General features: G+C 44.2%; 1 protein-coding gene across 1 annotated transcript in view; it reads left to right on the top strand.

Annotated features, from left to right (window-relative positions):
- The window catches only part of Ankrd55 (ankyrin repeat domain 55), a 67,141-nt gene extending 54,612 nt beyond the window's left edge, over positions 1-12,529 (top strand). The window contains exons 8-10 of the mRNA XM_038323873.1: positions 2,084-2,748; positions 10,139-10,231; positions 12,408-12,529. Coding sequence (XP_038179801.1) covers positions 2,084-2,748; positions 10,139-10,231; positions 12,408-12,529 — 880 coding nt within the window. The remainder of the gene's footprint in view (positions 1-2,083; positions 2,749-10,138; positions 10,232-12,407) is intronic.
- Positions 12,530-12,786: the final 257 nt, after the last annotated feature.

The following is a 12,786-nucleotide window of genomic DNA, read 5'->3' as shown; positions in this document are numbered from 1 at the left end:
GACAGAGTAGGGACGATCTAAGCTGTTTGCAGCTGAATCAAGGGATAATTAAAAACAGATTGCCCTGAGTAATTGAAAGCCTAAAGCCTCTGGAGGCTGAGGGGATGATGCTTCAGTCAGTAAATGCTTGCACAACAAGCACGAGGACCTGAGTTTGATCCCCAACACCCGTGTAAAAGCCAGGGAGAGTCGCGCACAGCTATAAAACCAGCACTGGAGAACGGGAGACAAGGGGTGTTTGTGGCTTGCTGGCCAGTCAGTAGCTGAATAAGCAAGCTCCAGATTCAGTGAGAGGCCCTGTCTCAAATACTAATCATCATAATAATGTTGGTCCAGAGACATGATTCAGCAGGTAAAGCTAGCTTGTGCCTGAATTCTATCCTCAGAGCCCACATAAAGGTCAAGAGAACCAGAGTCACAGAGCTGCCCTCTGACCTCCAGAGACATTCCCTAGCATGCAAGCACCTGTATTTAGGCACACCATACAATGTCAATACAAAACACAACTCTCTCCAGAAAAGGGATCAGAAATGGTTTCTTCTGGAGCCAGATATGAGTAGCTAATGGCCTAAGAACGTAGATTTAGGTTACCTAGGTTACTTCAAAGTTCGTGTTCCAAAATGAAGCATTTATGGAAAGAGAACAAAGAAAGTTGTGGATCCAGGCACCTCACAGATACACTGATGGAGACATTTGGTAAGCAGGTTAGAACAGAGTGGGGGAATTTCTGCCATGGCTCTTAGGTCCAGTCTGACACTCTTAGCCTTTTGGTTGATGGGAGCTTGGTATCAATTTGTTCATTCCAAAGGCTTTACCTAATAGTTGCCCACAGAGGAGGGCCATCAATTGCTATTCAGAGGTCTGAAAATGGCCTGAGATGATTTGACTCCGGGCTTGTAACATTCCACACCGTCCACAATCAGTGACAGTTTAGTCAGTTAACTGCAAAAGGGTCAGTGGGGGTGGGGGATGCAGCTCCTTTCAGGGAACTGTCATTCACACACACAATAATAAATAATGTTAAAGATTAAATAGTAAGGTTGACAAATACAAAGGAAGACACACATCAGCCTCTGGCCTCCACATGTAGGAAGAAGAGAGAGGAGGGGGATGGAAGAGGAAGAGGGAGAGAGAGGAGAGAGGAGAGGGAGAAAAGAGAGAGTAGCCCCCATGGAAGTTAGTGCAGAAGCCCATAAAGTGGCCAAAGAGCCGAAAATAAACAATAGTGGAGTGCAGGGTCCTAAGTAGGACAGCTGTGGCACACCCGCCAAGGCTCAGGGAACATCACAAAGAGGAGAGAGAATAGAACCAGGAGTATGCAGCAAAACGATGATTGGTGGACTGAACACAGCCATTGCCCCCATGGACGCCCTGCTGCTGTGGTTATCTGCATAAGACCTGGGCAAGATTGGCCTGTCAACATTTCATCATCATGAATGGGAAGGGATCCTCTCCAAGGAATTTTCCACAATTATTGACCAACGGGTTAGGGTTAGGATGTCATTGTCTTCAGCACTGTAAACATGATAAGTTGCTTATGCTCCAGTAAAAACTTCCCTCCCACACTCATACAAGAAACCCTAAATAGCCTCAGTGGGAGTGCCAGAAGGAAAATAAGGTTTCAGCAGCAGAGACAGGGGGATGAAAGAGAGGGGAGTTGGGATAACATGATTAAAATTTACTACATGCGTGTGTAGCATTATATTACATATGTATACAATGCTGTCAAAGAACAACAGAATGGGGAAGGGGGAAGAGACTCTAAACCCTGAGGAATCAAGAGACGTGGGTAGCAGATGCCTAAAGGCACAGCACTCAAGAGGCTGAAGCAGAAAGATGATGAGCTTGAGGCTGTAGTAAGCAGAGTCCCCATCTCAGAGAGCGGGGAGGTGTTGAGTTACCACCTCTGCAAGGAGCCGAAGGTGGGTCCTTGAGCAAAACCTTGGCTTGAAGACACAGGCATCTGGGGATGAGCCCAGACAAGCTGATAAGGCAGATGGAATGGGGTTGGGAGTGTCAGTATCTTGTTCTTTCCCGTTTCCTGTCCTTGCATGCCATTCTTGTTCTTTTTCTGTTCCTCTAGCGCAGAACCTGCTCGGCCTCTTCCTTCCCAGAACAGCCGACCCCAAAAGAAGGAAGAACGATTCAGCGTGCTCAACCAGATCTTCTGCACAAACAAGAAAGAAGAGCAAAAAGCCCATCCGAAGGACCATAGCAGGGACAGACACAAGGAGGAGGACACCTCGGAAGTCAATGACATCATCACCACCTTCGACAGTGTCGTGGATACCAACTGCCAAGATCAGCCTGGTGATCAGGTGGCTATGGTTGTCTTTAAGAAGAGGACCTCAGAGAATTCAAAGTATCTCTTGCCAGAAAAGAAACCCCTGGCCCGGAAAGGGCTTCCACCAATCAGAACACAGAGTCTCCCACCCATCACTCTGGGCAATCACTTCCTGACAGCCTCCCATGGAGCCATTTCCCATGCTGGCCTAAGCTCTGGTCCTCAGCATACTGCCCAACGTTCTCAGAAAAGTCGAAGTGAACAGGACTTATTAAATAACAGGACTGGCTGCCAGATGTCACTAGATAATCCCTGGAAAGGTGACACTAACCAAGCGTTCTCCTGCAAGGCTTGGACCGTGTCTTCTTCTGATAAGTTACTAGACAGGCTATTTGCTGGCCAGCCTGGTCACCAGGAGATCTCTGGGCCACCTCATCTTCCTCATCTACATAATCCCTCACCAGGTAATGGCCTTACTTTCTTCTCCCCCCTTTTAAAGGCCTCTGTCATATGTGGAGTGTCTCTTTGTAGAGTTAAAGTAACTGCCAGGTTTGTACCATGTACACAATGGCAATAAAATAGTAACTACAAAGTTTGAGGATTTCTGGGAAGTGAAAACTTTCAGCTTTTTCATCCTCAGTATGCTGAGGTATAAGACTGTTCTCAAAAAAACAAAAAGAGGATTGCTATTTCCTCTGAGAGATTCTTTATTGGAGTTGTATGGCACTCTTATTCTCAAGATGCTAATTTGCTTGTGCAGTTAGCTGTGTGTTTAAACCATCATTCCCACTCCACCCAAGATATACCCCACCGAAACCTTTGGTGAGAAGACAGCAATACCTCACTGGGACATGTGTAGAAAGGTGTCCTGTTTGCACATTCATGGTTTATATCTCCCCACACACCAGAGGCCTGCATGACTCTTCTCCCTCTCCCTCACCCAGAGCTTCCAACGTCATTCAGTGTTTTGCTTGTGCTTCTAGACACACTTCACACATTTGTGTCTAGGCCTCTACTTACAAACATGAACTCTCTTTCCTCTTTTCTGTATTCCCTGCTCCAAACAGTTCTGAGGACTCTCAGTTTTTCTGTACTGTTGTTCTGCTCTCAAACTCAAATAGCCTTGTCCTGAGCTTTAAAGATAATTTCTACAAATAATCATGAACTCTGTACATTCCCCCTTGTAATAATTATCATACTAAAGAACTTAAATTTGGACGGAGGATATTGACTCACACCTTTAATCCCAGCACTCAGGAGGCAGCGGTGGGTAGATCACTATATCAAGGACAGTCTGGCCTACATAGAGAGCTCCTAGCCAGCCAAGCCTACCTAGTGAGGCCCTTTCTCAAAAAATAATTTTAAAACCCTTACATTTTATATACATAAAGCATTATATATTAAAAGATTTTAATATTCCCTCATTATAAATAAAGCATCACACTAAGCCATTTATTTTGCTGTTTGCTTTTTGAGAGGGTTGGCATTGAACTTACTATGTAGCTACAGACAACCTTGACTCCTAATCTTCTGCCTTCACCCTCCCTGTGCTGTGATTATAAGTTTTTGCCATCTTGGCCAGCTCTCATTTTTACTTTTTTAAAAAATTGATTCATATGGGATTCTGGGCCCCTCTGGGGCTGTAACAACTCTCCTGCTCTGTTCACTCACACGGTGCCTTGATTTGCTTTTAAACGATTCAATTGCCAGTACTTAAAACATGACATTTTCTATAAAAACCTAAAGAAAGATCCTAAATTTCTCTTGAGAAATTAAAGTCAATGTTCTTATGTGACAATAACTGAGTAACCACTCAGCTCTGAGTAACCACGGTAATCTTGGGTGCTACAGTTCCCAATACAATTCAGAATTATTTACATAACCTAATCCTTATCAATATACTTTAGGTATTTTTTTTCTTGTAGTAGGTTAAAAAAGAAAATTATATATTCATTTAACCCATGTGTAGGTGGAGGCTGCTCATTTGTCCCTGGCTGCCCAGACCCAAATAATCATTCAGAAACTATATTAATTACAACACTGTTTGGCCAATAGCTTAGGCATATTCCTAGATAACTCTTACATCTTAAATTAACCCATTTCTATTCATCTGTATATCACCATGAGGCTGTGGCCTTCTGGTAAGGTTCTGGCATCTGTCTCCTTCCACAGCTACATGGTGTCTCTCTGACCCTGCCATCTTTTTCCCTTTATCTCTTCCAGCCTGACTTTATCCTGTTTGGCTATTGGCCAGTCACCTTATTTATTAAACCAATCATAGCAGCATATATTCACACAATATACAGAAGGATTTTTCCACAGCAGACATACATTCACATACGCTCACAAAACACACTCCCACATATATTCACACACACACTCACACTCCTACATTCACACACTCACACACTCATACTCTCACACCCACTCATACACACACACACACACACGCATACTCATCCATTCTCTCACACTCACACATATGGACGCAGACTGAGTTGGTATAAACAAAGTAATACAGTGACTAGCAGATGCTACTAAACAGATAAATTTTGCTGTTGAATTAATATTGTTTTGGTTTGATACCTGGCCTCCAGTTTGTTTATAGATGTGGGTTAGTCCCTGTGCTAAGCACTGCATATTAGAAATGTTACTAATGACACGTATTTTAAAAATAATGAGGTCTAAACCAGATGTGATGGCATGCCTGGAGTATAGTCATATAATCACAGCTATTCAGGAAGCTGAGGCTTCTTATAAATATAGCATAGGCCACATGGTGAGACCTAAGAAGGAAGGGAGGAAGGGAGGGAGGAAGGAAGGGAGGGAGAGAGGGAAGGAAGGAAGGCAGGCAGGCAGGTAATTTGGGTCTGGTAGTTCATGCCTGTAATCCCAACATTTGGGAGGAGACATGAGGATCAGTAGTTCAGTATCCCTTGGCTACAGAGCATATTAAAGACTGACCTGGGTAAGAGAGACCATGTCTCAGCAGCCCCTCTGCCCCCCAAAAATAGAAGAAGGAAAAGGGAGTCAGGACAAGTGTGTCAAGTGCACGTCTTGTCCCTGTTCCACTCCTTCCCCCAGGGCTATGCTTCCCAGGCTCCTTGCCTGCTGACTTCAAAGCAGTATCAATCAGTGGGAGGCACTGAGAGAAGATGAGGAGAATGAGAGGAGTAGGAACCCAGTGGTTCTCCATGGCAACCCTGCATCTTGGGGAAGCTGCAGTAGGTACCATTCCCTTCAACTTCCTCCACAGACGTGGCTCAGTGCTGTGACTCCCACTATTGCCCCTACAGCAACCCCTAGAACAATCCCTCAATCTAGGGCACATGTGCTTGGTTCCCTGGCTTTTCTGTGATTATAACAAACTCTATTAAATGCCCTCTCTTTGAAAGGCCTAGAGTGCTCTGTTAGATGAACTTTGATTAACAAAGCAAGAAATGTTGTTCTGTACTACAGTGTCAGAGGAACGTCAAGACACGGGCATTGCGACGTTTGTGTCATAAGGTCCTTTCTTGTCATAATTCCCATCACCTAGAAAACATTACATGATTTGCTTAATGCTATTCAAGTCAATTGATGATATATTCAGAACTTAGACCCAGCACTCCTACCCAGGGGTATCCTAGGTATTGACACCGAATTTATTGACATGCTTACCAATTCTATATCATAATTTTCTTTATCAATTTTGTTGTCCCCAAATGAACAGACTTCCCTATCTTCTGAACTTTACTTTTGTGAATATCTTTTTTCCTTTTTTAATTTTTTTATATTTTATTACTTTAAAAAAGAATACCAATCCAAATTTCCACTCCTTCCCATCCTCCAACTCCCCTCCCACTCCCTCCACACACCCTCCCATCCCACCCTCTCCAATCCTAAGAGAGGGCAAGGCACCCCACCCTGTGGAAAGTCCAAAGCCCTCCCCAATACATCTAGGTTGAGCAAGGTATACATCCAAAGAGAATAGGATCCCAAGAAGCCAGTGCATGCAGTAAAGACAAATCCCAGTGCCATTGTCATTGGCCCCTCAGTCTGCCCCAGCTGTCAACCATATTCAGAGGGACTAATTTGTTCCTGTGCTCGTCCACTCCCAGTCCAGTTGGAGTTGGTGAGCTACCATTATCTCAGACAAACTATCTCAGTGGATGAACCCCTCATGGTCTTGACTTCCTTGCTCATACTCTCGCTCCTTCCACTCTTCAGCTGGATCTTGGGAGCTCAGTCCAGTGCTCCGATGTGGGTCTTTGATACATTGTTTCTAGGACTACTGAATATTTTGCCTTAAATTCAAATGGCCTGGGCGGGTGAGATGGCACAGAAGGCACAGGAGCTTGCCTCCAAGGCTGGCGACCTGAGATCAGTTCCTGGAAGCCACAAGGTAGAAGGAGAGAACCTACTCCCACAGGTTGTCCCCTGACCTCCGCACACAAGCTGTGACTCAAGTACACATATGCATATAAGTAAATAGACGTAGGTAGACAGGTAAGTAGGTAGAGAGAGGCAGATGATAGATGGATGGATAGATGGATAGATAGATAGACAGACAAATGATTGGCAGATAGATAATAGATAGATGATTGGTAGATAGATAGATGCATCCATACATGTATAAATGTAATGATGATTGGTAGACAGACAGACAGACAGATAATTGGTAAATAGGTGGGTAGATAGATAATAGATAGATGATTGGTAGATAGATAATAGATAAATGATAGATAGATAGATAGATAGATAGATAGATAGATAGATAGATAGATAGATAGTTGATATAGATCCATACATGTATAAATGTAATGATGATTGGTAGATAGGTAGATAGATAATAGATAGATGATTGGTAAATAGATAATAGATGATAGATAGATAGATAGATAGATAGATAGATAGATAGATAGATAGATCCATACATGTATAAATGTAATAATGGCAGATAGATGGATGGATAGACAGACAGACAGACAGACAGAGACAGACAGACAGACAGATAGATAGATAGATGCATCCATATATGTAATAAAAATCAAAAGGGTTCACTAAAGTGGTTGAAGTCATTATTTTGGGCAGGTTGAAATTCCATGAAACTTCCAGGTTTCCACGACCAGACTTAGTGTGGTGAAGCCCTTGGATAACTCTGTGGCGCCCACTTTCATTGAATGGTCCCTTTAGCTTAGGATCTCTTTTCTCTCCTGGCTGAGTTCAGCAAGACAAGGGTATCTAGTGGATTCAGCTGTCTGAATTCTGGGCATCAGCTATCCCGTGCTTGCTCCCCAAACATTCAGCTGTACCGGTGCTTGTTCAGTGTTTATTGAGACCCGTCAGTGGGCGGCATGAGGGATGAGGAAGAACACTCAACCTAATGAGCTGGAATTTGGCGTGCCTCAGCTTAATTCATTGCCAGCAGCGTGCAGAGAAAATGGAACAGAAAGGTCTGTGGTGTTTTCTGCTAGCTTGGTTATTTACAGGCCATCACAAGAAAAGAAAGAGCTCACTTCCTTGTTTCCCTCAAGAAAGAGCTTTCTGAAGAACTTTCTAGATTATCCCAGTAACTATGCACTCTTCAGGTCAGGTCGGTCAGCACCAGTGACCCCTGCACTTAAGCCCAACAGCAACTTTTCCAGGACAGAAGCCAAATTCCTAACCAGGCAAACACAGCCCTCACAGTGTGGACTAGCCAATGTCTCACTCTCAGGGTCCCGCCACACACCCCTCATCAGTTTCAGACTAGCTCTCAGTTCCCTGAAACCCTGCCACCTTCCCATTGCGTGACACCTTTGCCTGCATTAGTTTAGTTCCTGTCTTCTATTTGTGACAGATTCCTACAATATTTTAAGAACCAGCTCATGCTGAGCACAGGGGCACACACGTGTCCAGCACTGAGTTGGAGGTCAGCCTGGGCTACATAGGAGAGCCTTTTTCGGGATCTCAGGTCAAAATGCATCTACTGTTTGTAGGTCACAGTGACACCTATAACGGTGGCTCCTCCTTATTTTCATCAGTGACACTGGAAGAGAGATTTTTATTCCCATTTCCCACTTTCTAGACGAAGCCCTTCAGACTCTTAGAGGTTAGCTCACCTGCCTAAGGTCTCAGAGCAGGATAGGGAGGGGCAGACGTATAAACGAGGCCTGCAGGATTTAAGACATCTTTTCCGTAAGGCTTAGGTCTGAAATGTCCTCCAAAACCTTGTGCACAGACACATAAAGTAGCTAGTGCAATCCCCTCTTTCCACGGAGGTGACCGACATAAAGTGTCACAGCACTTCTGGGAACATCAGGATCCTGTGTAAACAGACTAGGTCTGGAATAAGTGAGCTCTAAACAACATGGGGAATTGCTGACTTTATTATTTTATTGTTACCCAGGAGGTGTGTTCCCTGAAGGTTCCTAAGATACCCATAAGAGAGTTTTTGCCTATGCACAGATCCATCCTGTCCCTCAGAACAGAGCAGAAGGCCAGCATGGAACCTTCCAGATCGCTACTCATTCTCCCATCCAGTATTTCTTTGCTGCCTAGGAAGCTAGGAGAACATAAGTTTTAAGGTGAGATTCAGGTAGTCTGGAGCCTAGGTTCGGTCCTTGAACATATTTAGAATTCTCCAAGCCTCAAGGTCCTCATTTGGCAAATGAGGAAGATAACAGTTGTCAAGGCAGAATGAGACCACGCCTACAGCAGCTGGCACCGTCCTGACAACAGTGGGTTCTGAATAAACAGTATCCATAATCAGCTCTATCTAGTCATATAAATTTCTTCTCATCTATCGGAGATTGAAAATATTCTTCTCAAAAATGTTTCAAAAATCTTACCATTTTACCAATAAAGACTTGCGAGTCAGATGCTGGGGTGAAAACCTGCTATCTCAGAGAGGCTGAGAAGCCACCCAGTGACCTTCCTCCTTAGCCAATGTCCCAGAAAAAGTGAGGTTCTGTTCAATAGTCCCAAACCAAAAAGGCTGCAAAACTCAAAGTCCCTCCCTCCTACTTCCTGCGTGTTTCTCTGTTTCCCTGTCTCCTTCTGACTCTCTATGGCTACTTCCTGTCAACTCGTCACTGGCTCTGCTTCTTCCATGGGTGATCTTATTTTGCAATCTCAGGGTTCACAGTATGATCAAATATCCTACAACAGGGTGTGGCCAAGACAGTAGTAACTTTACCTAAGCTCACCTCACGGTCTGCGCAGTTGAGAAACACTGTTCTAGGGAAGTGATACCCTAGACATTGCTCCTACTCAGAAGAGATACCAAGGTAGGTGATAGCGCTAATCTACATGACTGGTATTTTTCCAACTTCAAATTTTACCAGTTTAACTCTTTAGAGTAACGTGTTGTGCTTGCTTATGACAGTAAATGACTTCTGGATGTGGCCAGAGGGCTCAGTGGGTAAGGATACTTTGTCACCTAGTCTCCTGACCTGAGTTCTAGCCCTGGGATAGAGGAGAAAGAATTTTTATGTGGCGGAAAGATAGTTAGGTAGCACGTAACGCAACCCAGAGCAAAGCCAAGGGCCAAGCTTAGAAGCTCATGCCTATGATACTAGTGCTCACAGGGCCGAACTCCATACTCACATGAGTGTGTGTGCGTGTGCACACTTACACACACACTAAAAAAAAATTTTTAAGTAAAACAAAAGCCTCACCTCCCCCTGAATGACATACCCCCATGGGTGAGTAAATTTAACAAAACATTTTGTTTAATGCCTTCTCATTTAAGGGTGTGGCCATTATTATTGCCATTGTGTCTGTTACTTTACGGGACCTTCAACAACTCTGATGCCTCTCTTCTCCGCTGGACTTTATGATTTGCTTTTGGTTGGGTCTCAAGTGATCGATACAAATGTGTTTTGTTCCCAGGACAAACTCTGCAGCATCTCTCCCCAAACAGACCTAAATTCAGGGATCTCCCTCTCACTCGGAACAGCCTTGCACCTCTGCCTGACCAAAAATGTAAGTACTCGCACCCCCACCCTACCCCCACCCTCACCCCCAGCGTCCTCCACAAGCATTGACACGTCTAGACAAACACAGCAGCACTTCACCTTCTATTTTTTTCAAAAGAGTGTCAGGTGCCAATACTTGTGCACAGAGAACATCTCTGAAAGGTCCTTGAAATTAGTAATGCCTACTTAAAAAAGAAAATCTTTTCTCCCCTCAGCGAACTTTGTTTGAAATGCAAACACAATAGCGGAAGTTTGTTTAGCTATGTATTATTTAATGTCTTTAAGAATGTACTTTCAGCTGGATCTGTTGGGGCATGGCTTTAATCCCAGCTCTCAGGAAGACGAGAAGTTCAAGTCTAGTCTTGGGTGTCTAATGGTGGAATTTGGAGCCAAGCCTGTGCTACGTGAGAAAAGACTCAGAAAGGGAGGGAGTCTGTATGTGACTGATTTCTTTACTGTGTGAGACCTAGAAATTATTTACTTGCAGAGCAAACATTCCTAAGCAGAAAGGAAGTGCTTGGTTTGTTGGACTTGGTTCTGTTTTGTTTGAGACACAGTCTCACTGTATAGCCCAATGCGGCCTTAAATTCTCAGTCCTCCTACTTCAGCCTCCCAGATGTAGAATTGCCAGTCTGTTCCAACATGCTTAGTTTCTTTAGTCAGCTTTATTAATTTATAGTCACCTTATTTTATCTAAAACTCTTGTAATATAAAGCATACTCTCTTAGACCAGAAATCTTCAAACTGGATGAGCCTAAATATTACCTGATATGCTTATTATAGTGATCTAACACCCAGAAATTACGAGGTTACATATCCTTACATCCATATTAGGAGGCGGGTTTTATCACTACTCCCATTAGACAAGCAAGAAAACTAAATCCAGAAAGGACTCTCCCAGCATCACTTAGGTAGCACCTAGCACAACGAGGAGCACAGCCAGAGGCTACACATAGTGCCCCATGCCTGTAGTGGTAGTGCTCAAAAGGCCAAAGCAAGATGACAGAGTGTGAGGCCAGCCTGTGCTACATAGCTGTGCATACGCGTACAGCCTGAGCAATGAAGATACTATCTAAAAACAAACATAAAAGAGAATCAGCTGCCTCATGAAAGAAGTCAACTTAGTTTCTTCTTTGTACACAATCCTATCCTGTTTAACACACACACACACACACACACGTACACACACATACACACAACCCCTCCACATTCAACTGTGAGTTAGATCATTTTGGAACTGCCCTAACAATTCCAGACACGCTCCTAAACCTTTGCCCTCTGTAGCTGCAATCACAACGCGATCAAGATAAGATGATGAGACTGTCAGAGGATTAAATAAGACAACATACTTACATGCCTAAGACACTTGGCGTATTTATTTACACAGAGTGAGTAGGCAAGGTGCCCTCTGTTCCCTAGGCTAGAGTCTGAATGGGACCAACCAAGAGTTCTAGGACTCTGAGTCAAGACAGTGAACTATGGGGTCGTGGTACAATGTCTGCTTTTCATAGTGATGTAAACTCAGAGCTGGAGCCATTTGTCCAAAGTCAGAGAGGTAGAAGTAGAGAGCCAGGATTCCTTCGTGACCGGCTGATCCTCTGCCCTCACTGATTAGTACCAAGTGAGGATTCTGAGCGGTGCCCGAGAGAAACCCTAGGCAGCACTCGCTTGCGGTCAGCTCCTTGACCTCGAATGTAGCCTGGTGAAGCCAGAGAGGCCTTCTCAGTTAAATTCAGGGCGACAGGACAAAGATCTCTAATCAGTTTCTGCTGAACGCAGAAGAAATCGTACAAGCTGAACCCTTTCTAAAAGAAACCCGAGAGCCTTTGGAGGTTTGCAGGAGAGCTAATGTCTCCAGGCTTGTCCAGAGCAGCGTGCTGAGCTGCTCCAGCACCAAGTGCCCTGCCAGGCGCGCACAGCCAGATCACGTGGAAACGGAGCTGTCGCAATCCTGTGTTTGTGCATTTTTCAAATCCCTGATGTGTAGTAGGCTAAATATGGTTAAATATGGTTAAATATGAACACACAGGTTTTCTCCTTAGTCCAGCTCCCACCAGCTTCTTAGAATGCACTTCCACTCCTTGAGAAATCGCAGGGTTCTCCTGCGCCATCCCGTAGGAGCCTGTGGGAGAAGTAAATCTCCAGTATCTTTCATTCTATCCCCTGACCCTTCTCCAACCCAGTTCTATCTGGAGAACCCCTGAGAACAAACCGAGTACTTCCAGCGATTCCAAGCCAGCGGGGTCACGGCCCACCGAGTGAAGAGAGCAAGCCGTCTGCCAATCCCACCCACGATGAAAACTGACTGGGGTCGCTCCCTGTGGAAATCTAGAAGATCTATATTTTTCAACTTCTGCGGGTGAGATTGATTACTCTAGTTTATATGAGCAAAGTCTTAATTTAGTTAGCTGTGTTCTACAAGCCATTCACAGTTTTATAATTCAAGATTCCTTATTTCAAATAAATATACTTCCTAAATATGCACTTAAAATCTTCGGGTGCGCAAACATTACCAAGTCTATGAGTTCCTGTGAGCCCCCTACACACTGTAATTCAGAAGCA

The sequence above is a fragment of the Arvicola amphibius genome, chromosome 3, assembly GCF_903992535.2.
Source record: "Arvicola amphibius chromosome 3, mArvAmp1.2, whole genome shotgun sequence".
Taxonomy (NCBI): Eukaryota; Metazoa; Chordata; class Mammalia; order Rodentia; family Cricetidae; genus Arvicola; species Arvicola amphibius.
This window is presented reverse-complemented; position numbering and strand designations above follow the sequence as displayed.